This window comes from Anomalospiza imberbis, chromosome 8, assembly GCF_031753505.1.
Source record: "Anomalospiza imberbis isolate Cuckoo-Finch-1a 21T00152 chromosome 8, ASM3175350v1, whole genome shotgun sequence".
Lineage (NCBI taxonomy): Eukaryota > Metazoa > Chordata > Aves > Passeriformes > Viduidae > Anomalospiza > Anomalospiza imberbis.
The window spans coordinates 2023145-2049280 of NC_089688.1; the positions used below are offsets into that span (position 1 = coordinate 2023145).

General features: G+C 51.7%; 3 protein-coding genes across 5 annotated transcripts in view; 2 read left to right on the forward strand and 1 right to left on the reverse strand.

The window, feature by feature from the left end:
* Positions 1-12194, forward strand: part of LOC137478522 (prosaposin) — a 31253-nt gene extending 19059 nt beyond the window's left edge. Inside the window, exons 4-18 of the mRNA XM_068198553.1 lie at positions 486-619; positions 1622-1696; positions 2377-2502; positions 2736-2930; positions 3677-3820; positions 4351-4407; positions 6616-6684; positions 7138-7251; positions 8003-8098; positions 8295-8481; positions 8630-8781; positions 8942-8983; positions 10450-10530; positions 11069-11176; positions 11725-12194. Of these exons, the coding sequence (XP_068054654.1) occupies positions 486-619; positions 1622-1696; positions 2377-2502; positions 2736-2930; positions 3677-3820; positions 4351-4407; positions 6616-6684; positions 7138-7251; positions 8003-8098; positions 8295-8481; positions 8630-8781; positions 8942-8983; positions 10450-10530; positions 11069-11176; positions 11725-11760 (1616 nt within the window). The 3' untranslated portion in view covers positions 11761-12194. The remainder of the gene's footprint in view (positions 1-485; positions 620-1621; positions 1697-2376; positions 2503-2735; positions 2931-3676; positions 3821-4350; positions 4408-6615; positions 6685-7137; positions 7252-8002; positions 8099-8294; positions 8482-8629; positions 8782-8941; positions 8984-10449; positions 10531-11068; positions 11177-11724) is intronic.
* Positions 12195-13227: 1033 nt separating this feature from the next.
* LOC137477764 (prosaposin-like) lies at positions 13228-22263 on the forward strand. The gene is made up of 14 exons (XM_068196959.1): positions 13228-14775; positions 17828-17952; positions 18213-18287; positions 18374-18499; positions 18699-18881; positions 19374-19517; positions 19762-19818; positions 20146-20253; positions 20454-20540; positions 20639-20822; positions 20893-21062; positions 21156-21236; positions 21381-21488; positions 21573-22263. The coding sequence occupies exons 1-14, from the start codon at positions 14715-14717 to the stop codon at positions 21606-21608; spliced, it is 1545 nt and encodes a 514-aa protein (XP_068053060.1). The 5' UTR covers positions 13228-14714; the 3' UTR covers positions 21609-22263.
* A 214-nt stretch (positions 22264-22477) lies between these two features.
* Positions 22478-26136, reverse strand: part of CDH23 (cadherin related 23) — a 187515-nt gene continuing 183856 nt past the window's right edge. For 2 of the 3 annotated variants that reach the window (XM_068196943.1, XM_068196944.1), the window contains 5 exons: positions 25936-25976; positions 25570-25630; positions 25044-25173; positions 24840-24962; positions 22478-23604 (listed from right to left, as the gene is read on the reverse strand). In XM_068196943.1, coding sequence (XP_068053044.1) covers positions 23278-23604; positions 24840-24962; positions 25044-25173; positions 25570-25630; positions 25936-25976 — 682 coding nt within the window. In that variant the 3' untranslated portion in view covers positions 22478-23277. Of the gene's footprint in view, positions 23605-24553; positions 24668-24839; positions 24963-25043; positions 25174-25569; positions 25631-25935; positions 25977-26136 lie in introns of all 3 variants that reach the window. The other variant, XM_068196945.1, reaches the window with a different exon arrangement.

Genomic DNA, 26136 nt, shown 5'->3' on the forward strand with positions numbered 1-26136 from the left:
TGTGGCTCCTTATCTAATTTCTTTCCTCACTCTCTCACTTGCTGTGTGAGAACAGGATGCTTCATGTGGGAGGAGGAATGCAGACAGCAATCACAAGCTGGTTCAGAGCTGAAGTGCCAGTAGAGCAGGAGAACTTGGGGAGGGAGCTTGTAGCTTTGGCAATCAGCTGCCTGTAGGGTAGATTTCTGTAATGAGCAGTTTTTCTGTTTCAGATCATCTAGTAGTTCTTGTGTGCTAAGCAAAGTGAGGTTTTGTATTTTGGGATTTTAATTTTTTTTTTTTATGAAAGGTGGATGATGCTGAGGTGCTGAGACTTGGGAAGTTCAACCTTCACGGCTTTTCCGTTTTTTTTTTTCTTTGACTCTGTAACTTGTGTTTGGGACAGGCCAAAAATTTCTGGATTGAAATGTCCTTAAAAAAACATGAATAACCAGGTGGTTATTTTTGCAGCTGGAAAGGCTGATTCAGTTTGCTCTCTCTGGCAGCTGTGGCAAGCCCTGTGCTGTGGCAGAAGGAGTGTGCGAAGGGGCCGGAGGTGTGGTGCCAGAGCATTCGCACGGCGTCGCAGTGCGGGGCAGTCAGACACTGCCAGCAGAACGTCTGGAACAAGCCTGCCGTGGTAAGTACCAGCCCCTGCGAGCCCCCAGACCCACCTGGGGCTCAAGTGGCTGCTGAGGAAGATTTCTCAAGTCTCTGATTGGAGTTGATTGCTGCATCAGAGTCTGCCGAGGTTGCCGTGCTGTAATTTGGGTGCTGGATGGAGGTTGCTTTTCACTGCTCTGCCTTGCACAACTTGTCTGCTGACTTCTCCCGTGACCTGTTGCACAATCACCTGGCAATGTATGGAATGGAGCTAGTGGATTTCACTTGTTCCTCTGTATTATTACTGGCTCCTAATTCATAGGAGTCTTTTCTGAACTTGAGCAATTATTACGAAAACTCTGTGTATTTCTTTAGGTCTTTCTCAAAGGTTAAAATTCCCAGAAAGATGTGCCATATGCTAAATTATGGAAGGCATGACAGTAAATAATATTACAAATGTACATATAGTGCAGCTTTTCATGTTGCATTTGCACTAAACGTGAGGGCTGCTTTACTAGGTGTAGCTGTAGTTTGGGTATTGTTTCACAGTTTTCCTGGGGAGAAAAAGTTGTTTTCCTTACAGATGCATTCAGTCCACATTGGCTAGGTCTGTGCAGAGATACTTCAGTTTTAGGAAAAGTAGGGGAAGGGAGGAATGTCAGAGCACAATTACAATGACTGAAGCAGCCTGAAATGTTCTAAGATTTCTATCAAGTGTGAAGTCTCTGAAGGAAAAGGTAAAAGGAGAAGGTGTCTTGGGGCAATCAACTTTGTATTTCAAGGGGCTGGGAGGAGGTGAAATGAACAAGTGGTAGCATGCCAGCTTCTTCATACAGCATTGGTTTACTGACGAAACTGTAGCTGGACATGCTTGAAATAGCCTCATTCTTTGTTTAAAAATACTTCTTCCCACCCTGGCCTCAACCAGTATTTCTTCCTTAATCCCTGATGTAATGTTTGCTCTTTGTGTTGTTGTTCACACGCTCCTCTTACAGACACTTAATTCTTTCTCCAAGTAACTCTCTGCTTCTCTCTCCAGAGCAGTATTCCCTGTGACTTGTGTAAGGAGCTTGTGACGGTTGCTGGCAAAATTTTAAAGGATAATGGCACTGAGGTAAGCAGAGCTCCTTTTCCCCTCACCCTAAAACACTGCTTGGTTTCAAGATCTCGTGGTGAGGGGGTGGAAGAATAGTCTGTGTTGTTTTCCTAACATAAGCAGCAGATGTTGAAAGGGACTAGAGTGCATGGGGAAAGGTTTTTAAACAGCCTCTGCTGGTTTAGAAATTAGCAAATTCTAGAGCTTCCCATGCCTTAACACATCCCTGATTGACTGTAGATGCTTAATAAAGTTATTCTTGTGTCAGTGGGGCACCAATATTAAAAGGTGGGGTACTGCAGTCTCTAGGAGTAGGTGGTTACACCAGCTGGCCTTTATTTTGGTTTGTGGGCACTGCTTCCCTTTTTCTCTTGTCAACCTGTGAGTACTTGGTATAAACAAGTCACTGTCCCATGAGCCCAGAAGTTCACTTTCTCCTCTTAATTGTAATTGTTCTGTTCTGGTAAGGCTGGGCTGTGCCACACAAGAAGTATGACGTGTTTGTGCTGTGCCAGGGTCTCATCGAAGGCCCAGAACTGGGGAAAATGTATCTATTATAGTGTAGAACCTCTTTCTAGTTTTGCTTGTTGCTACCTGGACCTACCTGAATCCAAGGAGCTTGTATTGTGCATTTTGGGAATGGGAGGAGCAGTTGAGAGAGAGACATAATCTATATCTGCTCACCTCATCTTTCATAGGACGAGATCCGCTCTTACTTGGAAAAGACGTGCGAGTTTCTTCCTGACCCAGGCCTCGTCTCTGAGTGCAAAGAAATTGTGGATTCCTACCTACCAGTTATCATGGATATGATCAAGGAAGAGCTCGTAAGTAGATAATGACTTTCAGCTGATGGTATTAAAAGCTGTGCTCCTCTTGATGCCAGTATTTTTCTGCCTCAGATTGTGCACGTGATCCTTCAATCCTTTGTGGATCACTGGTACTGTTAGTTTGAAGATTCCTTCCTTGTCTTACCACGTTTCAGCTGAATGACTCTCTACTCTGAACTTTTAAAGTGACATCAGTTTGGAGCTTTATGTGTGTATCTTGTCTCCCCCAGGATAAACCTGAGGTTGTGTGCAGTGCCCTTGCTCTGTGCCAGTCCCTTCAGAAGCACCTTGCAGCAATGAAGCTCCAGAAACAGCTCCAGACCAACAAGATCCCAGAGCTGGATTTCTCTGAGCTGGCATCTCCATTCATGGCTAACGTGCCTCTTCTCCTTTACCCTCAGGACAAGCCCAAGCAGAAGCCTAAGGTAAGCCTAGGACTAAGGGCTGTTCTAACATGGACCATATGTATAATCTTGGACTAAGTTCTGCAGTCTGTAAAGGCAAGTCTTGTGCTGTGCTGTTGCCATCCAGGACCGTGGTAATCAAGCAGATTTTGCTGGAAACAATTTCTTCTGAGAGAAAGCTTGGCACCAGGGTTCAAAGGAAGAACAACTTTGCCATATTTTGAGCAACCTGCTAGCTGTGCCCCTCGGGGGATGCATTTGTCTCTGAATGTAGTGGTGACAGACAGGATTAGAAAAGATAATTGACAAAAAAAAAAAAAAAAAAGATAGTTGACAAAGGGGAATAGATGAGGCAATGAACTTCAGAGGTTCAGAGGCTGAGAGTTGACAGCAAGCCAGGGTGTGGGAACTGAGCAGTGAGTGGGCTGAGAACAGGCTGCTGTGGGTGGAGCAGGTAAGATCTATGCCAGATTTAGAAACCTTCCCACTGTGGTCTGTAACAAAACCAAGAGATCTGAAGATTGGGTATCTTGACTATTATCTTGGCTTTGGAGCCAAGTAGGTACCTAATCTCCATCTAGTGGCTGGTGCACACATCAGCAGTAGCTCATCTCCCTACTAGCTCAGGCTTCAAAGTATTCTCCAGAGTATTTATTAAGGTTTGTACAGAGCTCAGAATAGCTTGTAAAACTTGGTAGTAACAGGAGCTTCCAAAACATGTCATGTGAAATTGTGTCAACTTAAGTTTCCTTTCACTCTTTGTCCAGGCGAGTGGGGATGTGTGCCAAGATTGCATTCAGCTGGTCACTGATGTTCAGGAAGCTGTGAAGACAAACTCCTCTTTTGTGAAGTCTTTGGTTGCTCATGCCAAGGAGGAATGTGACCGTTTGGGACCTGGGATGTCCGATATGGTAAACTGTCCTTTTTTATTGAAAAATTCTGTTCCTGTAAGCAAACATTGAACAAACACAGTTTGTTCAGTGCCTTAATCCCCTGATCATATTATCTATTTAATATCACAAAGGAGACACTGTTGCATGTGTTAACACCGTGTAACAATAGCAACACTGAAATTGTAAACTTTGTGGTCAAGAAAGTTGGGTGGGGGATGTGTGGGACTGGGGAGGAGGAGAAGGACTCCAGACTGCTTCTAGCCCTTAAAGGCCTTTTTCACAAAAATGGTCTGGGTGGGAATGTGGTGGTATCAACGGGGGCTGGGGCTTTTTGCCCTGAGAGGAAGAGAAAAGGTTAAACAGTTACCTATGCAGCAGTTTTGTAACCTGAAATGCCATCTTGTGTTTGGGCCAAGCTCTGAAAGGCCTTGTTGTTATGCAGTAGAGCAGGTAAATAAATACCTTGAGTTGTATTAGAAAATTCTAGATGAACTCTACAGCACGAGTGGTTTGGTAGTCATGAGACTTTCTTTTCCCACTTTCTGCAGTGCAAGACCTACATCTCTGAGTATTCTGACTTGGCTATCCAGATGATGATGCACATGGTAAGATCAGCAGAGTGCACTATTTGCTCTCAGTTCATTTCTCTGGCTTGTGTAGCTAACTTCTTTGGAAACAGGAAACATGCACTGCAGTAAAACTTTGGGGATAGCCCTTGCTCTCTAAGTCTTGGTGTTAATGCTTTGAACTTGGTGTTTTTTGGATAGTATTTTCAGTTTCAGGATGCTTTCTTTAGCACGTTTCTTTCCATTTTATAGCCACTTCTTCAGTGCAAAAGGCACTCTAAACCTTTGAAATATGAAAATACATTACACATGTTCCTTTATATTCTTTTATCTCAGTCCTGTGCTTACACCACTTGCCCCCTCCCCCAAATACTCTGTTAAGGATGTAAGAGTTGGCTTTGTCACAGTATTGCAAAATCAGTTCACGTGTGAGAGATAAGGTGTCTCCTTGAAAGCAAGGCCACACATCCTTCTGGAGTTGCTGTCTGAAGGTTCCTGCTCTTCTGGGCTCTTGACAGGAGCCATGGAAAGTGAGTGGTACCTTCTGCAGCAGCATACATCTGCCTCATACATAGCACCTCTTTATCCAGAGAGCTGAGGGCCTTTAAAAAGAATGGCTGAGCCTTTCCTTAGACAGTGCAGTCTGTAGATGCCACAGGTGACAGAGCAAATTACTGGTGAATATGTGGCTGACTTGAACCTGAATTTGGCAACATAGTGGCCTTTTTTTGTTTCTAGTTGCTATAGGCTACTTAGAAGCTCATCCTGTTTCTTAAACATTTTGGGGGGAAGTCAATGTTTGTTCCAACAGCACTTAGTTTCTCATTCTAAGCATTGCAATGCAGTGTGTTGTTAATACCTGAAATTGGAATATGACTACCCCTTGTGTGCATCTGAGAGTTGTCCAGACTCTCTGGAGGTAGTCTTGCCCAGGATGCCTTAATAACTAGATGAATAATGCTGGTTAGCACTGTGCAATTAAATGTGAGTTGCTGTAGCTGAGGATCTTTGGGGTGGGGACTGTGTCGTATTCCATTATCTTTGTGGAACGAATATATGCAGTTCCAAGTGCTTGATGTGTTTTTTTCTCTTAACTGTTATCTTCAATTTCTCCTTTCTTCCTCTGTCTCCAATCTCCCCTGTCAACAGAAGGATCAGGTAGGTGAGCAACTTGCCTGTGGTGATAGCCTGCTTGTAGTTCACCCTTTGCTCTTAAAGGGCTTTTAGTTCACTTCCTGCTCTCTTAGCTGTACACTTGGTGTGATTGTGCTCAGTGCTGACAGATACAAGGGATATTTATGTGATTAAAACAGAGAAACACTAAAGGCTTCCTCCAGTGCATCAGTCCAACTTCCAGCTCCAGGTACCACTTTGTGCTACCAAGATTTCAACTGGATTATGCTTTGGCCAGTAGATCAGAAAATATCCTCCCTCTTATAGAAGAAGGATAGATGTGGAAAAAGCATGCCAGTGGCTCCTGACAGCTGCTGGTTTAAAGTCTGGGCTCAAAAGGGCTTGAGCAAAGCTGTCCCCAGGTCTTTCCTTGGTTAACCTTTAAATCTAGGACAATGGTATAGATGTTGGAAGTATATGAACTGAAAAGGTGAAAGCTTCCTAGAGCAACTGGGGCTTTTAATTTAACCTGTCCTGTGGGACCTTGTGTCTGTCATCCCTCTGTGAGGGAACATGTGTGTATGTGGGTGTTGCTGTAACATTAATACCTGGAACTGCTTCTTACAATGCATGAACCAAAGGGCTTGACTTAAAGGTGCTGCCTGGAGTAGTCTGAAGCAGCACAGTGTCTCTGAGGTGCTGCTTTTGCCTGTGCATGAGACTGTGGCATGATGTATTAATTTTAACTCTGGGATAAGCCTCTGTAAGAAGCTTGGAACAGGGTGAGATGTGATCTTCTAATTATCTGTAGGGCCAAGGGTGTCTTTTTCTAGCTTAAGTAGACTTTAGGTGGGAAAATGCAGGTTTTGTGTCTCACTCTGTACAGCCCTTTTGACTTCAGGTATCCTCCTTAGAATGGTTTGCCTCGTGTCTGGCATTTCTTTTTGTGTGCTTAGCAATGTATGTTCCAAAAAAGAAATGCATGAAGAGTGTATTTCTTTGACTAAGAAAGCCTTTTTGCAGACTTGGTTTCTGTTTGCTGTTTTCTCTTACAGTGAGAGCACTCCAAGTTCAATTGTTGCATAAGGATGGTTAGGCTTGGGTTTTAACAAGCTCAACTTTTGTTTCTTGTAGGCTGTGTTCAGTAATGCGAGAAACTGTTTCTGTTTGCAGAATGTGATGTTTCTGGCAGGTTTAAAGAAGGTAGTTTGTGGATGAGGAAGGAGGTTCTTCTAGGCATTTCTTTCGGCTTCTGGGTGAACTCTGAAGTCAGGATAATTGGCCTCTCCTGTGATTACTTAAAGCTGGGGAGCAGCTTTGTGGATGCAGCTCTGACTTGATGCTGCTGGTGGCTTGTTCTGGTGTTGGTAGCTCTTAAGTCAACTCCTTTTGAAGGGCTTGCAAAGAGTGGCTCATGGGGCGTGTTGTTTTAAATGGGGTTTTTAACCTCTTCCTCTTTAACAGGAACTGCTAAATTCCATCCAGTAGCTGTCCTGCCTATAACCTTACCAAATGCTTTGGCAATACTTGAAGTAGTAGTCATGAAACTTTGTGTTGGAGTCTTTTAAAATTTTGCTCTCTGTGCCTGCTCACAGGCTCTGTAGAAAGGGCAGAGACTTCTAGACTTTTAAAAATTGCTTATACATCTCTTTCCAGCAACCAAAGGACATTTGTGCCATGGTTGGGTTCTGTTCTTCTGTGAAGTCTGTTCCCCTTCAGCCTCTGGTGCCAGCTCAGGTGGTTCATGAGGTGAAAATGGAAATTGTGGAGGTAAGATGGGCTTTTTGTACTTTGCTTTCCTTTTTGCTTTAGTGTAACAAACTAGGTGAAAAAGATGAACTTTCATACACAGTTCAAGTCTCCCTGTATATAAATTCCTGGTCTTTTCTTGTTTCTGATGCTGATTGATTTATTTGAACAGCAGAGCCTACACTGAAGCAGAGCTACAAGGTAATGCTTCAGGATTGAAAGGGGAACTTTTGTTCCAGCAGTTCTGAATGACACCTTGAATGTAAATTCTCAGTTTGTGTTTTGCTTTTTGTTCGGAGTAATGCTTTGATCCCTTTTAAAAATGGGGCAGCACTCTCCATGTGCAGATGAGGGATCAGAGTCAGAATGCTGAAGCTGTGGGTTTGAAGAAACACCTTGGCTTCTCCAAAGGGTATTTTTGCAAACAGGAGGGTGCTCTCATTTCTAGGAAATGTTGTCCACCATTAATTTATTTTAAAAACCACTATATATTTCCCTTGGCTTCTGTCTCTGTGAGATTGTTTATTTCTTTGTGTCTACTAAATTCAACTCCTTGTACAGCCTGGGGATTGTAGTCTGAAAATTAGTCATACAAAATGCCTGTTCATTCAGCCAGGCTTTTTACTGAGACCTTTGAGGTTGGTTTTGGGTTTTGTGTGACCTTTTGAATGCAGCCCAAACTGAGCAGCTAGGTAAATTGTGTTAGGAATTGTCCCTGTCAGATGTGGTCCAGTGCCGATTTATTGTGTGTGTATTTCTTCCGTGTACTCAGAAGGCCTCAGTTCAAGAGAAGACTTTTTCCTTGTGTGAAGTCTGTGAGACCATGGTGAAAGAAGTGACTGGCCTCTTGGAGAGCAACAAGACAGAGGTGTGTAAGTGGTGGGCATTGTACCCCTTCCTAGGCTTTCCTGAGACGGGGCTGCACTGAAAGGGGAAGAAACATCAATTTTATTGCCTGTTTTCACAACAGCAACATTTCTGTCTTGGGTGGGACAGAAAAGGTGTGCTTATGAACAGAGTCAAAAATTGTGTCCCTCATTTACTCCTCCTGCCCTGTGCTTCAGGAGGAGATTGTGCACGAGATGGAGGTGGTCTGCCGCCTGTTCCCGGGAAGTGTCAAGGACCAGTGCAAGGACTTCATCGAGGTCTATGGCCAGGCTGTGATTGACATGCTCTTGGAGGCAACAAGTCCTGAAGCTGTGTGTGTCATGCTGAAATGCTGTGCAGCCAGCAAACTTCCCCAGCTTCCAGGTGGGTGATGAGGGGTCTGTGGTGTTCAAAATGAGCTGGTTCACCTATGATGAGATCTCTTTTGAGGACACTGCTGATACTGCCTCCTTTCTTCTCTTTCTCTTTACCCAACACTGATGTTTGGTGTGGTTATTATTTTCCTTTTCAGTTGTAGTGAAACCTGCAGGTGGCTTCTGTGATATCTGCAAGATGGTGGTGGCTTATGCAGACAAAGAGCTAGAGAAGAATGCCACGACAGCTGAAATCGAAGCTTTACTGGAAAAAGTCTGTCACTTCCTGCCAGAGTCTGTCAGTGAGCAGGTAAGGTGTTTGTGCAGGAGGCAGACTAAAAGCCAGCCTTGGTGCTTGGGAGCTGTCCCTGTTGATTTGCTGGGTTTACACAGGTCCTAACAGTGACAGTTATGCTTAACCTCATTTTCTGAGTGTTTCGTCTGATATTTTGTCTATATGCTAATTTTAGGTCCGTCTCTCAAGTGTCTCTGCTTCTGCTATAAATGTCCAGGTACCCCTAACAGAGGTCTCTGTGTTTGGCCAAATGCCTTGTCTCTGGCTGGAGACAAACTGTCCACAGGTGCAGCTGGGACTGGCTTGTGTCCAGCAACCTGATCCTCCACAGGTTTTTCCATTTACTAATTAGCACCAAAGCATTGCAGCTTCTCCTGTCCAGGAGAGCAAAAGAAAAAAAAAGGGGGGGGGGAAAGGCTTGATCTGAGGCAGTTGAATGAATGACCTTGCTGTGTGGCAGCCTGCCTTCCAGTCAGGGCAAGGCAGATGGAGATGAACAGAAGGATGAAACACAGAATCCTGGAATGGTTTGGGTTGGAAGGGACCTTAAAGACTATCTAATTCCAACCCCCCTGGCATAGGCAGGGACATCTTGCAGAGTATTTGAAAAAGCTAGAGAGCAGCTTCTCTCATTGGTTTTTGTAGCAGCCTTCTCTGCTAAAGGCTGGGAAGAGTTTGGGGTGCAGGGGGGATTAGGTTTGCTCAGTTCCCATCCTTGGGAGTTGGCAGACCCTTGAATAGATGTCTGCTTTTGAGGGTCTGAATTGACTGGCGTGATTGTTGTACTAATTTGCAGTCAGGAAAGGTTTGCCTGGAAATCCTCTGAGAACAGTGGGTGGGTACAGTTGAAGGCTTTTTTTTTATTTTTTCCTCAACACTGATCCTGCTCAGGGGATTAATGAAGTAATTGAAAGTAGGCTGGTGTAATTCCAGCCTGTGGGACACCTGTTAGACCACTGATACCAAGATTTACCTGAAAATCTTATTAGGTGGCTGCTGAGTGTCAGCACGAGGCAGCTACTTGTAAGTTTACTGGGGATAGAATATAGAGGCTTAAAGCAGCTGTGGAACAGCTCTTCCTGCTGTGAGGCTGTTTAATAGCTGTGGTTGATTTATTAATTGGTGCTGTTTGTCTCTGCTGAGAGCAGCAGCATCTTCCTCAGCTCTGGAGCCAGCCTCTCCACTAGAGGGAGAGAAGCTGTTCTGGCAGGAAGTGCTCCTGCTGCTGCCTTGGCTGAGGGAATAACTTGAGTACAAGTGCCTGGGAGTCCTTGCTGCTGTCCTGCTCAGGAAGCTTGTCTCCAGCTGGTTCTGTGTGCTTTCCTCTTGAGACAGGCGTGATCTCCACGATCAGAGATGAAACTTTGCAGTCAAAGCTTCTTCTGCTTGGTTCTTTTCCCAAAGCCTGTCCTGTTTGGTTCTTTTCCTTGTGAGCCCTTATCTCCTCATAGTGTGTCTGCAGACAGCTGCAGGCAGGTACGAGCTAGCAGAAACCATGATGTAGTTGTGTGATTAGTGCCTGACTCCTTTGCCACGTGCAGGGCTCAAGCCTCTGCTCTGTCCTTGTGGAGTGTGTGGTTGGGGTGTTCGGGGTGGCATGCAGGCCTGCCTGCTGCAGACCACACATTCCTCTGCTTTCAGAGGCTCCAGCAGGAGAATCTCTCACCCTGTGTTTTGTTACAGTGTGTGCAGTTTGTGGAACAGTATGAGCCCGTGGTTGTGCAACTCTTGGCAGAGGTGATGGATCCCACTTTTGTTTGCACTGTGAGTATTGCATTTGGTTTTATTGAGGGCAGGCTCTGATACAGTCCTGCCTACTGTCCTGGGTGCCTTTCAGTGCCCAGCATGCAGAAACTCTGCTGGAATCAGAATCAGCACACTGAATGCTTGGAGCAAGCCCCTTGTGCAAGGCCTGAGGCTTCCTGAATGGACAGCTGTCTGACTGCCAGCCCAGCACAAGGAAGGGCAGCGGGAGAGAGCTGCCAGGGGTTAGCCACAGCTGAGGTTCAGTGACAGCCCTGAATGTGGTGGGAGGTGAAGGGGCATTTCTTGAGAAAGGTCCCTCTATAGAAGATCTGTTTTTCATGACTTGGTACGAAGGAGTTCCAAGTAACTTAACTCTGCCCTGGGTCAGGTTACGTGGCTGCTGGTTCAGCTGCAGGTGTGACCTCAGTGAGAGCTCCTGCAGCTGCCTCAGTGCAGCTTCCACACTCCCTCAGGTGGAAGCTCAGGCATAAGGCTGGACTTGAGATCTCTTGGTGCAGTTAGGAAGGTGCTGACTGTGCTGCTGCTCTTTTCCCAGAAACTCGGAGTCTGTGAGTCAGCTAAAGAGCCTCTCGTGGGGAATGATGCCTGTGTCTGGGGTCCGGGCTACTGGTGTAAGAACATGGACACTGCTGCTCAGTGCAACGTACGTAAAGCAGCCCTCTGCCTCCAGTTTCCTTCTGATCTTTGACAGCTCCTTCTGAGCTATTTTTGGCTTCTACTGCACTTTGAAGTGGATGAACTCCAGTTCTAAATAAGCAAAAAGGGTACTAGTTTGATTAGAGAGCGTTTCACAGCTTTTAGCTTTCTCAAAGCTGACTTTCCTCTCCTTTTTTGTATCCCACACCTGTGTGCCAGTATTTCAGAATCTATAGTAAGGTACAGTGTCAGCTTTATATTTAGTCAGTGTTCCTGCAGCCAACAGACCATGTCACGATCTCTTAGCAGGTTCTAAAAATTGGCTTCCAGTATTGCTTTTTCTGCCAGGCCTTAATGGTTAAGGGTCATCTGCCTTCTTTCCTAAAGCTCCTGGCTGGTGGGGCTCAGAATGTTATTTATTCTAGTCCTCTCTGAAATCACTTACTTTAAGGAAAACAAATTTGCTCCCAAGATCTTGGCTCAGGATAAGGTGTTGAGCTGCTTGTTTGCAAACTGGCTTTTTTCCACTAATATCAGCTATTTCTTCCCCTTTAGGCTGTTGATCACTGCAAACGTCATGTGTGGAACTAGAAGAAGAATTTCCAGTTCTCAAAGTTTGCCATGGCTCTTAGGAAATGTGGGCCGAGGTTGGCGGAGAGTTGTATCTCACCTGTCCCTCCTCTCTGCCTCATTAACAATTTGACCTTCAAGTTCCTTTTGTTGTAACTCTTCTGTAGCAGTGCTGCTGTTGAAGGATCAGATTTTCATTGTTGACTTAACAAAGATATTTCTGATTGTACAGTTTAACCCATTATGCTCCTAAAAATAGTGTGTTGTGGATTTTTTTTTTTTTTAATTGGTAGGCTGAAGTGTTTATGTTCTGGGAGGAATGACAGAGATGGTGAAATGAGACAAGGCTCTTATCTTTTAATTTAAAAAAAAAGAGCAAGATAGCAACTAAACTTTCAAATGTCTTTCTGTAGGCAGCATTGGGAAGATTTTACATGCTTTGCATTTTTAACATCTGGCTGGAATGTTTATTTTCTGTGTATGGGAGCTCTAAGGGATAATGTTGAATCTGGGAATCCTTTTGGCTGGAATTTTCAAAGCTCTGCAGATGCAGAGGAGGGGGCTTTGTGTGCCCAGCTAACTTTCAAAGTCACTGGTAATTAAAAAGATGCATTTGAGTGATCAGCCTTTTGCATTTGAGTGACCACGCTTGTGGCTCATGGTGTTGTTATAGCTAAGGAAAACCCTCCCTCAGCCTTTGATCACATCCTTCTGGTTTCCTTGGACTGCTCAGTCTCAGCACGGGTGTTCTGCTGCCAAGCCCAGTCCAGCGGGATGTCAGTTTCCTGAAGCATGCTGGTGTACCTGAGGAATGAGTCCCTGTTTTCTTATCCTAGTTGCTCGGTTCTGCTTGATCTTGCAGCTTCCCACAAGCAGCCAGCTGGGTGCTGAGGAGGTAGCGTGAGCTGTCACTGGAAGATGGAGGAGGATCAAGTCAGCAGGAGCTGGAAATATGTCAAAGGGAGCTCAGCACCGAGCATGGAATCTGTGGAAAAACGGGTTTTATTGTAACCTGTTTGTTCCTTGATCCTGCTTTTTCTCTCACAGCATATTTCAGTCTAAAACCTGAGAGGTGCTGTGAGGCCTGTGGGCACCTCCCACTGCTGCCCACCCACTCTCACTGACGCCCTTGTGAGTAACTGGAGGTATGAATTGTTATCCAGAGTGCCCATTTCTGTTGGGAAATGCCTCAAGCAGAGGTGGCAGGTGGTAGGAGCACTAAAGTAGCTATTTAAAGCTCTGCTAGCGCACTTGACAGCCTGCCTTTCACACCTCTCTGAAATTCCACTTAAATGGCCTAAAATCCCCCCAAAAAAACCTTCAAGGCAGGCTTGCTATCCTGGGAACATGGCAGGCCCTTGATGTGAGGTGTCCTTGGGGGTGAGAATCCTGCTTGTGTTGCTTGGGATGGACCTTGCATTGGGTGTGCACTTCTGATCAAGTTAATCCCCAAAGCCAGAGGCACTGAAGTAGCTCTGAGGAGACCTTTGGGAAGGAGCAGCTGAGCAGATGTGGAGCTTTGAAAATTCCAGTCCTGTTCAGAAGGATGCTGGTAACTCCTGCTGTTCCTATGGTGGGTGGGGCATGCAGGAGCTCCAGTAACAATGCTGTAGCAGCAAGTAGAGTATTTTTTATTGGAAAACCACTGGACTGCAGGTTTTTAGTTGATCTGTGTGCATACTAAAAGCCTGGGCAGTGCTGACAGATGGCAACAGAGGTTGCTCTCCCCTGTTTCCTGACTACTGAAGCACTCATGGTGTTAAACAAGAGGAAAAAAAATGGAAATTTCCCCTGAAGACATAAAATACCTGCAGCTTTCTGTCCTGACAGGCTTGTACAATGGTTCTGGTGGTGTATCCCAGCTGGATGGGGCAGATGGAGCAGACAGGAGATGGGCTCTGTCCCTGCGGCAGCGCTGCCCTGGAGGGACGGGTTGTGTGACACCACGGCACGGAGGGTGCATTTGGTGTTTTAAACTGGATGGTGGGGATCTTTCTTGGGGGGAGGTGGGGCTGCATTGGCAGCTTGGCAGGTTGGGAAGGTTTTATTTTCCTGGGGTTTTTAGTAGGATTCATGCTGGGCAAGGTGAACCAGGGGAAGTCCTGTGCTGCTGCTGGGAGTCCCTTTAGTTTTCTCCCTTCCTGTGGACCGTGGCACCCGACCTGCTTGAGTCATGCTGGGGGGACACTGTGCAGTTGCTTTCTAAAGAACATTGTCTTGATTTTTTTTGGTTTTTTTTGCACAAAAGCTTCCTAATGAACAATAAAAACTTCTGAAAACCGATAAGTTTGCGTGTTTCATTTTTCTCCGTGGCAAAGGTTCTTGTTAAGGTTTCCCTTGGCTGCAGGGCCAGGAGAAGGCACATCCCAAGGTGTCACTTGGGAATCTGGGACTGAATGGATTCAGGTTCCCATTATGCTGCATGTCCCATCAAGCCTTTGTTCTGCTGAGCAGGGTTGCAGGTGGAAGAGGCTTGCCTGGGATTGCTGCCTCTCTCTTCCCTGGACAAACACAACGCTGTGAGGCAAGAGCGCCGTGTTGCAATCGCTGCCTTGCGCAGGCCAGAGGGACTTCTTGATACCGGCCTTCCCTGCTGACTCGTGCTTAATGTGGCTTCCTGTGTGTCCTCATTCCCTGCTGGATTCCAAATAAAATATAAAAATGTCATTCAGAGGCAGAGAACGTGGTGCTGTCACGTGGCTACGGGACAATTTTCCCTGTCTGTGCCCACCCTCTGCAGCCAGGTTAGCGTTGAGCAGCAGGTTCTGGGCTGCTTCTGACCTCCTGGGAATACCTGCCTGCCTCTGGTCCCTCCCTCCCTGGTGATGATTTTATAATCAAGGCATAAAGTGAGGGGTGTGGTAATTGCCCTGCGTAGGTGTGGATTCTCACTGCTTCTCCCAGCCCATCCAAGATTCCTCAGTCTGGGAGCAGCATAGGAGAGGAACCAGCCACTGAGGACTCTTAGGAACGGCATGGAGAGCAAATGGAGTGGCTTGGTGCTGATCATTTCTGTGTGCCTGGGCTCCTACCAAGGTAAGGCCAGGCCTGGAGGTAGGTAGGATGTAGACAGCCCAGAAAACCCTGCTGAAACCCAGAACTATTCCCAGCTTTGATGTCTAAGCTCAATAATGTGCTTCCTCTGGTGCTGGAGTTGGGCAGAGGAGAGCTGGGGAAGGTGGCACCACTGTGTTACCCACCTGGAGGTGAGAGCTGGAACTTTTGCCTTTAAAGGTGATCTCAGGGCAAAAGGCGTTTGTTCCCTCCCTTCTCTGGGATTCGGGCACAGCTGGTGGTGTGCTGGGGCATGGAAGGAGGGAAGCCATGACAGAGTGTCTGTAGTGGTGGGGGAGAGGAGCTGCTCTCTCTACTGCCCTTGGTTTTGGGGCCTGGCTGCTGATGTGTGAGCTGGGGGAAGCCACTTGGTTGTCACAGCAGAGTGACTGTGAAGCTGCCCTTTTCCTCAGGGCCCTCACAGGAGATGCAGGAGGCAGGAAGTTGGCTCCGCTGCGGCTTGCTGAGCTCGGGAAGGGTGATGGGGTGATGTTCTCTACTCACCTCAGGAGCCCTCTCAGCATCGGCACTTGGGTGTCTGTGAGCGAATCCTCCTGCAGGCGAACCTCTGCTGCCGTCCCTTAGTCATCATCCCCTGCCCATCCCCAGGAAACAAGCTGGGAAAGGCCTGCTTCCAACCCCTGCTGCTTGCTTGAGGGCAAATCTCCACCGGAATAAGAGAAGCCCTGCTGTTGCAAACAATGTTTTAGCGTGAAGAGCCCCCCTTGCACCCCGGTTAGCCCAGGCTTGGCCCACTGGGCTCCCCTGATGTGATGTGGCCAGGTTTTGTGGGTGCACATGCATGACCCGGGCTGGGGGGGGGACGTGTCCAAGTGTTCCAGCCAGCACCAGGCAGAGCAGGAAAGTTCACCCGTGCTCGGCACGTCCAGCCCGGCGGGGCTTGGCCGCGGGGCACGGGGATGCTGCGGCACCGGGGACCCTGCGAGCTTTGGAGAGAAGGAGTTGGGAGATGGGGAAAGTGTATTTATGGTTCGTGTTGTGACAGGGGCGTGCGCCAGGCCGGGAATTGGGGCGCTGGGGCCCACGCTGCCACCCCCGGGGTTTACGTCACAACCGGCTCGCCAGGCTCGGCCGGCTCGGCCGGGGCGCTCCGAGGCTCCGTGGAATGTCAGCACAGCCCTGCCAGAGCCGGAGCTCGCTGCTGGATACCCCCTGAGCAAAGCCCACCCCATCCCCCGGGCCCGGCAGACAGGGATAGGGCAGTTGTGGCTGGCCTGGAGCCGCAGTGGCACGGGAGCATCCCTGCTTTTGCTCCTTTGCCATCATTTGCCATCATTTAATAACCCTGCTGCCCGTGTGCCTGGCAGCATGAGGTGGCTCCAGCACGGCTTTGAGACGTGTAGGAGAGCTCACGGAACACCAGTTGCCCCAGCTGCTTGCCCCGTGGCAGTGGTTTCCACCTGGGAAGCTCCCCCTGCTCTCAGCTGCTGGGTGCTACGATTAGTTTTAATTACTTTCTGTCCCAGAACTTGCTGCCTGACTTTCAGCTTGAGCAGGGGGAGGAGTAAGTGCTGAGCTGAGGATCTCTGCTAGCCAGGAAAGTGCAGGGCCAAACCACCCGTGTCTTTTAGATCCTCCCGACCCCACCCTGGGGACCGGGCCCCAGCACGGCTCCGTGAGAGATGCTGCGGGACCAGCTCAGAAGAAAGCTGTGGGGTTCTTGTCTCCCGCCTCCTTGGTTTTGGTGCTGCCCCTTAATGCCTCCGCTGACTTGCCATTCCTGTTTGCCCTGATGCTGGGGCCAGGGTTGAAAAACATAAATATATCCCTCTGAGCTGATGCGGCGAGCGCGGCATCGCGCAGCTGGGAAGGTGTGTGGGAAGCCTGGGAACCCGGGGGGACTCGCCCTGCCCCGGGGCCCGCCTGCCCCAGTGCTGCTGTCAGCCCGATGGGGAAATCGGGGCTGAAACAGCACCCGGCACCCGCCGGGCTGCGCCAGCGCTCCTGGGGCAGGCGGGAATGGTGCTGGGGGCTTGGGAGCCCTCTCCCCACAGCCCCCAGCCCCCGGGAATTTCCAGGGTGGCCCTGGGCACCTCACGCTGCAGTCTCATGGATGAGCTGGAGGCGTTGCCAAAATCCAGCATGCGGGGAAAGCGGCTTTTGGGGAGGAGCCCGATAAGGGCAGGGGCGGGTGGAAGGAGCAGTTTCTGCCTTTGCCTTCATTCCTGCTCTGCAAAATCATAGACAGGGCCGGGGCATAAAAGCTGGATGTAAATGCTTGGAGCGGGAAGGGTTGTGCTTTGCTTAGAAACGCCTCTTGCTTAAAGGTCTGCAGCAGGGTCTGTTTGTCCCTTTTGCTCGGGTGCTGCTCCCAAATTCCCGGAGCAACTCCCGGCCAAAGCAAGGCGGTGAAGGGCTTGGGTTGTGCCTTCTCGCCGCCTCCTCCCCAGCCGCATCCTGGGTGGGCACAGTTCCCGGTGGAAACAAACACTCGCCCCATCAAAAATGAATCCTGCCACACCAAGGTGACAATTAAAGCGCTGCTCTTGCGCCACGGCACCGCGCTGCCGGGGCGGGCCGCGCCGCCGCTGCCGTGCCGGGGATTTACAGCCAGCAGAAAATGCTGTCGTGGGGAGGAAATAAAACTAAAAGAACCCCACCAAAAGTGGGGTTGCTCAATCGTTGCCGGGAGCCGTGGCGTGATTATCTGGCTGCCGTGCGGGGCTGAGCGCCGGCGCCCCGGGTTTGCCCGTTTTGCAAGATTTACTGCTGCTTTTATAAGCAGCCGCATTCGCAGCGTGTCAGAGGATGCTGGGAGGCTGAGGATGAGCCCCAAATTCCCTTTGCTTCTGATTCTATGACATCTCATTGGAAAAGCTGGCAGCCTGGCAAAGCCGACCTTAAAAAAATCATGTATAAATGAAACACCCCCTCCACGACTTTGGGATTGAGGTGGAATCACAGCGGGAGGGTGAGGAGCATCGCTCCTAGTTCACTGCAGTGCAGACAGGGAGGCTAGTTCGATGTCTTGGGGTACCTTTGAGGGCTGACAGTCTCCTCTCCCCTCCCACAGCCGGGGCCAACCCCCTCCACGAGTGCGGCGAGCGGCCGGAGGACTGGTGCCGCGACGTGGCGACCGCGGCCAAGTGCGGGGCACTGGAGCTCTGCCGGCTCACCGCGTGGGACCGGGCGCTGGGGGTAACCGTGCTGGGAGCAGGGGATGCGGGGGGCTGCGGGAGAGGTGCCCATCTGCCCCAGAACACGGAGATGGCGGGAGGATCCCGGCCTGCCCACCCCAGCATCCCGCATCCGGCAGCAGCGTGTCCGCAGAGCAAATGGCAAAAGTCAATGGGTGCCCCCGGGCGTTCACGTGGGATGTTTTTGGGGTGGAGGATTGGGATCTGGGGAGGGTCTGGGTGCCATGACAGCAACCCGACATGTCCCCTCTCTCTCAGCAGAAGGGGATCCCCTGTCACCTGTGCCAGGTGGCAGTCTCCCTGGTGGGCAAGATCCTGCAGGACAACCGCACCGAGGTGGGTCTCAGTGGGAAGGGGGAGTGGGGCTGGTGTTCCTCCCCACCCACCCCACTGAGGCCCTGAACTCTCTCTCTGTCACCCAGGAGAAGCTGCGGCTCTTCTTGGATAAGAGATGCCAGTACCTGCCCTTCCAGGACTGGTCTGTCAAGTGCAAGAGGATGGTGGACACCGGCATCCTCGTCCTTGTCCAGCTGGGCAAGCAAGTGTTGGTAATGCAGGGGGAGCCCTGGGTTTGGGATTGTCCGTAGTTTGGGATGTCTTGGGGACTTGCAGGGCAAAGGATGCTCCTGGGACAAACCATCTGAAGGACAAGATGGAGAGGGAAATGACCTAGGGTGGGGGCAGGGGCGTTGGTGTGACGGAGGAGGTGCAGCCTCAAGCCCTCACCCCACCCCTCTGCTCCCGCAGTCGGACCCGAAGGTGGTGTGTGGGACCATCAAGTTGTGCCTGCGCCAGGACAGACCCACGGGGACCTTGAAGTATCAGCAGCCACCACCAGCTGCCACAGGCCCCACCCAGGACTTTGCTGACCTCATCGCCCCCTTCATGGCCAACGTGCCCCTCCTGCTCCATCCCCAGGATCTGCCTCAGGTACCGTGGCACAGGCAAGGATGGTGCTGGTCATGGAACCATGGAATGGTTTGGGTCGGAAGGGACCTTGCAGATCATCTCGTTCCAAAGCCCTGCCATGGACAGGGAAGGTGTCCAGGTTGCTCCAAACCTCATCCAAGCTGGCCTTGGACACTTCCAGGAATGGTGCAGCCACAGCTTCTCTGGACAATCTGTGCCAGTATCCTAATGCTGCTCAGGAGTGAGCATCCCCTTAAAAGTATCACCTTCTTAACAACAATTAGAGAAAGCCCCTAAAATTTCTGCAGAGCTGAAATTACTTCTGGCTGGCAGTGTTGCCAGTTTGGGGGGATATTTCAGGATGCAGGAGGGAAATGAGAGATGCTGGTCAGAGTGCTGCCCCAAACTGCAGCCAGTACTTAAATCCCAGCCCTGCAAATGCAGGTTGGGGAGGGGGGGGGGTGGTTTTATTTCGTGGGGTACCAACGTGTCCCTGCCCTTTTTATCCTGCAGGAGACGGAAGAGGTGTGTGGGGACTGCCTGCAGCTGGTGACAGCCGTGCGGCAGGCGCTGGGGACCAACACCGCCTTCACCTGGGCGCTGGTGGGCCACGCCAAGCGGGTCTGCGAGACCCTGACACCCGACCTGGCACAGCGGGTGAGGGGCCAGCAGGGAATCACACAAGGGTTTGGGCTGGAAGGGACCTTAAAGACAATCTCACTCCACCATGGGCAGGGACCCCTTCCACCATCCCAGGCTGCTCCAAGCCCTGTCCTACCTGGCCTTGGACACTTCCAGGGATGGGCTGCCTTCTCCTCCTCGATGGGAACATCTCTTGCAGATGCCTGCCCGGGGAGGGGTGGCCAAGATCGGGCCCTGACGCTGTGTGTCCCTCCCGCAGTGCAAGCGCTCCCTGGCCGAGTACACGGACACGGCTGCCCAGCTGCTGCACTACCTGGTAAGAGGCTGAGGGCTCCCTGGGAATGCCAGAGGTCACTGGGTGCCAGCTGGGGGCCTGAGAGGCACAGCCAAGGGGCCTCATCAGCAAATGCTCCCTCTTTTTTGTTAAACTTGCTGCCTAATATTCCCACAAAATATTAATTTGTTTTTCCCCTCCTCTCTGCCTTGCAACTGCTGCAATTATATTTTGTTTTCATTTTTTCTTGCCATTTTCTGGCCCCTCCACCGGTAGCAGGCTGAGGTAAGTGAGATCCATGCCCTGATGTGCTGAAATTCCCCTCCCTGGGGCCAAAGCTCTCTTGACTTGGGATGTCTCTCTCCCCAGGAACCAATGGAGCTGTGCGGCCAGCTGGGACTCTGTGCCTCCAACTCGGCACTGTCCCTCCACACGCTGCTCACAGAGAGGGTGATGCAGGTCCTGAGCATGCTGGGGGTACGTGGGGACCCCCTCAATTCTGCTGTGCTCCTTAAAATCCAAACACTGTAAAGGGGGAGCCTTATTTTGTATTTTATTTCCTCAAGCATCTCCATTTATCTGAGGTGGGGAATGCCTTACGTGGGGGATGGTGGCCGAACAGGATGAGGGTGGCTCTGGGGGTGCTCGGCATGCGTCCCACCCCCTTGTCCCGACAGGACAGGGTGGGGAGCACTCCGCTGTGTGACGTGTGCCAGTTCACCGTGAAGACAGTGGAGAGCCTCCTGGAAAACAACGTGACAGAGGTGAGCCCCACGGCTGCCGTCTGCTGCTGGGGGGCTGGGACAGGGGGCCAAGGGGCAGCGAGGAGCCGGGTTTTCCCTCTTCTGCCTTGTGCCGGCAGGAGCAGCTGGTGAATGACCTCGAGAAGGTGTGTTACATGCTGCCCCACGGCGTCATCGGGCAGTGCAAGGACTTTGTCAACTCCTACGGCAAAGCCGTGGTGATCATGCTGCTGGAGGCCACCGACCCCGCGGCCGTCTGCACCATGCTGCACTGCTGCCCCCGCAGCGGGGACACCCGGCCCGGTGAGCTGGCACCCCGACGCCGGGGAGCGGGGTGTCCCCTCCGCTGGGTGCTGATGGCCGTGTCCTCCAGGGGCTGAATCCCTGGAGCAGCTGGCGGTGAGCACGGGTGCCTTCTGCAACGTCTGCCAGATCGTCATCACCTACTTCGACAACGAGCTGCTGAAGAACGAGACGCTGGAGGAGCTGGGCGAGGTGCTGGAGAAGGGCTGCGCCATGCTGCCCATGCCGCTCACCAGCAAGGTGAGCTGAGGGGGCACACCCAACCCAAGAACACCCAACCCAAGAACACCAGCCGCGATGGCCCCGCCGGGCTCACCCCTCTCTCCCTCCCAGTGCCAGGCGCTGGTGTTGCAGTACGAGCCGGCGGCCGTGCGGCTCTTCGTGCAGATGATGGACCCCACCTTCGTCTGCACTGTAAGTGTCCTCATCCCTGGGGTGGCTCTGGCCAAGATGGGCATTCTTTGTCCGAGCCTGCGGGCTGGGAGAGGCCGGGGTGATCAGAGGTTCCTCGTGGAGGTTTTCTTCCTCTCCCTCCCACCCTTTTCCTTTGCAATGCAGAAAATCAGAGCCTGTGACTCAGGCAAGGAGGATTTCCTGGGCTCGGCCCCCTGTGCCTGGGGCCCGCAGTACTGGTGCAAGAACATGGCCACAGCGGTCGAGTGCAATGTAAGTGCCGGTCGTGTCCCCTCCCCGGGGCCGGCAGGGTGCCACGGTCCCCGCATCCCAGCGCCATCCCCGTCCCTTCCGCAGGCCGTCGCACACTGCCGGCGCCACGTGTGGAACTAGGAGCCATCTCCCCAGCTGGCTGGACTTGCTCTGCCGTTTGGTTCGGGATCCTGGCTCCCTTCCCTTGGGACGTGCCTGCACTCACAGACGGCAATGGCAGGAGCCAACCGGCCTCGTCGTGCCGGCGGGGCTGCGGGGAACCCCAGTGGCCTCGGCTGCTTCCTCTTCCACTCCTGGGGCTTGGACTTCCAAATCAGGTTAAGGGACTCGTTAATATTTTCAGGACTAGGGATTGAGCCTTGCCGTCTCTCAGGGTGACTGCAAAATCCCCAACCTCTATTCCTACCTCTATCTCCATCCCCAATCCCTTCTCCACCTCTCCATCCCACCCTGAACCACTCGTACGGCCCAGATCCTGCAACGTGGATCTGTCCCCGTGGGTTGGGCTGGGTTCTGCTGCCCAAACACTGGCCCCCCCACTGCTGGCTGGTGGCAGCCTCACCTGAACATAAAATGAATGAGTTTGGGTGCCAGGATTTCCTTTCACACCCCCATCCCTGCTGGGGGTCCTGTGCTGACCCAGCCGTGGTGGTGAGCCATGGGCAGCGAGGTGCTGGCTCGTCCCTCCCCGCCGTAGCGGGGGGATGCCTGCAGTGCCTGATCCTGGGCGTGCATGGGAGCATCCCATCACAAATAAACTCCTCCTGTGAGCCTGGCTGGTTGTGTCCTTCCTCCTTGTGCTGGGGGCTGCAATGGGAGTGTGGGTAAACCCAAAGAACATTTAATGCCTCCCCCAAAATCCAAGGTGCAGCAACACCCAGGACGGCATCTCGTGAAGATGACGGACTGAGGGGTGAGTTAGAAGAGGGTCTTCTCCTCCAGAGGGGGTTTGGGCCTGATGGATCCGGGCAGGAAGGACGACAGACAGGTTACCCAAAGCCATAGACAGTGTATTTCTGAGTCCCGTAACAGACCGTGCCCGAAACTCTCCACAAGGTTACGACTGGAAACAAACCCCCGAACAAACAAACCCAAATGCAAGAGAGAAGGGGAAAGAAAAGGGCAACAAAAGACACGCACGAGCACTCAACATCCAGAAGCCCCAATTAGTCTCTCTCTTTTTTGACATCGCAACAAGTTTTGGTAAAGCCAGCAAAATGGAAGAATGTCTTTGGGTTGGGTTCTTTTGTTTTTAATTTTTTGGGTCTTTCCTTACTGGAAAGGTGACGTTAATGCCAAAAGGATTCGGTCTCTCCCCACGCTTCCCTGGCCCTCCCCATGCTCGTGATCAAGGTGTGTCAGCTGCTTGTCCCCAGCCTGTGCCCGGGGAAGCTGTGGCAGCACATCATCCGCATCCTCACTGCACCTTCCCCCCTGTCCAGTCTGGACTCATCAGATTCACTTAGCTGTTCTTTTCCCTTTTTTTTTTTTAGAAAAAAAAACCTTTTTTTTTTTTTTTAATAAGAAAAATAAAAAAAATTTAATGGTTTCATGGATAAATGACAGGCGAGTAAAAGCATTCCGGTCCTGAGAGCCCTCTGCCGGGGCCAAGCTCTCCAAGGCTGCCGGAGCCATCTGCACCGGGTAGCCTGGACTCCTGCAGGGGAAGAGGGGGCCAAGCACCGGTCTCAGGCTGCCCCTGGCCCCCACCACGGCCCCCCTGCTCTGTGCTTCATCCCCGCCGGCCCCGGCTTGCCTAGAGGAGCAGCAGCAGCGGCGGCACCGCTCGTCATAACTCGGTGATCTCCAGAGGGCTCTCCATGATCACCTCCCGCATCTTGTGCAGGGGGGTGGACTTGGCCGACTCGGTGCGGGCGTTGTGGTCGCTGTAGCCCCCGCAGTCGGCGGTCAGAGTCTCCAGCGAGCGACCCAGCACCTTCTGGTCGTCCTCGGGCAGGCTGTTGAGGTCGGAGGCGAGCAGCGTGCCCGTGCTGCCGTGCACCACGTGGATGCCGTCGGGACCCTTCAGCTCCACCGGCTGCTTGTGTCGGAAGCGCAGGCTGCCCTGGCTGGGGCTGCACTGCTCCTCCTCGTCCTCTAGCTCCTTCTGGATCAGCTGCAAGAGAGCCGTGGAGGAGGGAATCACCACCGTGGCCACAGCAGCTCCTGGCTTCCCTGACTCCTGCAATGCTGGAGTCCAGCCAGAGGGAAGGGCCCTCCTCTTCTGAAGCATCTTCAGATCCTGGTGATGAGGATCACCAGGAGATGACCTCCAGCTGGACTGCCCCTGGCGGATGCCCGAGCTTAGGCACCGGCTGCCAGGTGGGTGGTGTGTCCTGCAGCTGTCCCCAGAGTGGCCAAGGAGTAATTTGGACCCAGGTTGGAATTTGGGGTTGTATGAGGATGGAGGGGCAGGAGGCAGACAGCGAAAGAAGATGAAGGAAGGCTGGATGGGGCTGAGGGGAATAAGGGCATGGATGGATGTAGGGCAGAAGGGCTGAAAGGCATCTCCCATCCCACTGCTGTTCTCTGCTCTCTCTGCCCCTTGTTTTGCACCCCCATGAAGGGTAGAAGGCCACAGAAGGAGTTTCTTCTCCCCAAACCAGCCCTTTTGCACCAACACTCTCCATCCCAACAGTTTTGCCTCAAGAACCTGTGTTTTTGAGGCAAAAACCAGAGAAGCAGAAGGAGGGGAAGATAATCCCACATGGCTTTGGCCAGCCTTGGCAGAAATGGGAGCTGATGGATAGAGCCCAATCTGCAAAGAGGGGTGTCCTCTCCTGGAGTCAGAAAGACCAAGGGAGAAGGTACAGCGTGCTGATCAGAGGAAACACAGGGAGTCACTGTGGGGAGCCAGCAGTCTGGAAAACCAGTGAAAAACCAGCAGTGGGAACCAGTGGAAAACCGATATCTGGCTTGTTTTGTCCAAGCAGAGAGTGGGGGCACCACTGGGTGACATGGAGCACGGCCACAGCGAGTGACCACAGCCTGTGGGGCCAGGAAGACCACACTGCATCCCAGAGGGCACGGCAAGCATCTCCCCACACCCATGCACACCCCTCTACCTCCGAGACCGAGGAGCGGTCCCCCTGACTGGCGGTGGCCTTATGCACCATCCGCTGGGCAAAGAGCTTTTTCAGGCGCATGTAATCATCCAGGACCACCTTCAGGAGAGTGCCCTGGGTGGAGGGGGAGAGACTGTGGGTTATCCAGGGCAGATGATTTGATCAGAGGGAGGCCGGCCTCATCCCAGCATTTTTTGGAGCGACATCACCCTCCGGCACTGTGAACCTGAAGGTGCAGCTGTGAGGGAAGACTCCTCGGCGCAGGACGCCTGCCCTCAGCACTCACCTTGATGGGTCCCTCCCGCATGATCTGCCCCAGCTTGGCAATGTTGTCGTACTCCTGGATGGCTGCCCGCAGGTAGCGGTCATCCTCGGGCTTGGCGGCGGAGGGCTCTCTCCCGAAGGTGCCCTGCGGGAGGAGACAGCGGCTCAGGGGCTGCTGGGGGTGGCAGGCACGGGGACACGGTGTCCCGGCGGGGCCGTGTCTCACGTGGGTGCGGGCAGGGCTGTTCCAGAGGTCGGTGATCTCGCTCAGGTTCTCGGGCAGGTCGTCCTCGTGCTCCGCCTGCGCCGCCAGCTCCATGTTCCTGCAGAAGGGGTCCAGCCACACCGGGTTGGCCCTGCCCGGGGGGAGGAACAGCCATCAGGGCAGGGAAGGAGCGGCGTTATCCCTAACCCCATCCACAGCCACGATGCTGAGGTTGCACTGCCTCCTCCTGCCCTGTGCAGGTATGAATTTGGATGCTCTGGATCCAGATGTGTGTGTCAAATCCTGCCCATTATCTCTGCTTACCCCAAACCTGGCCAGGATTGGCAGAGATGGAGTCACAGGAGAAATAATGATATTTTTTTAGCTTAGAAAGCTCTCAGAGCGAGCACGTGCCCCAGGGTCAGTGATGCTCCATGCAGAGCAGAGCAGAGCAGAGCAGAGAGACATCATGTCTCCACCTCTTGGCTCCAAAACACAGGCATCCCTCTCTTGGGAGCAGCCTCCAGCCCCAGGAGGTGGCACTCACCCATCAAAGGAGTACTTGTTGGTGTTTGGCATGTCCATGATGTCCATGAAGCCTCTGTTCCCTGCAAGAGGCAGGGATGAGAGTTACAGGGCAGCATGTGCATGGGCTTAGCAGCAAACCATGGGGTGACACTTCTTTATCAGGGAGGGATAAAGAGGAACCAAAAAGGCAGTGAGAAACACAGTGGGGTGTGGCAGGTAACACAGAGCTTGATGCTGAAAACAGCCTCCCACCATCACACCTTGCTGGGCAGGATCACTTCTGATATACACCCCATGATATCCCCATGTCTCCCTGTGACCCCCCTCCATGCTCTCCATGTGCCCCACTCTCCCATGCAGCTGGGACACCCCAAACACTGCTCACCAGTGGAGCCAGCCACGATGGCTTTCAATTTCCTTTTGTGCCTGCGAAAGAAACACAACCAATTGGGGAAGAAAATAAGGAAGATGCTGGAAAGGAGAAGGACACACAGATTTGCAATAACCCTTCATACAGGGTGGGCATTAAATATTAAATAAGGCTGGGGAGCTTTGAGGGGAGATGTACTAATACCATCAGCATTAA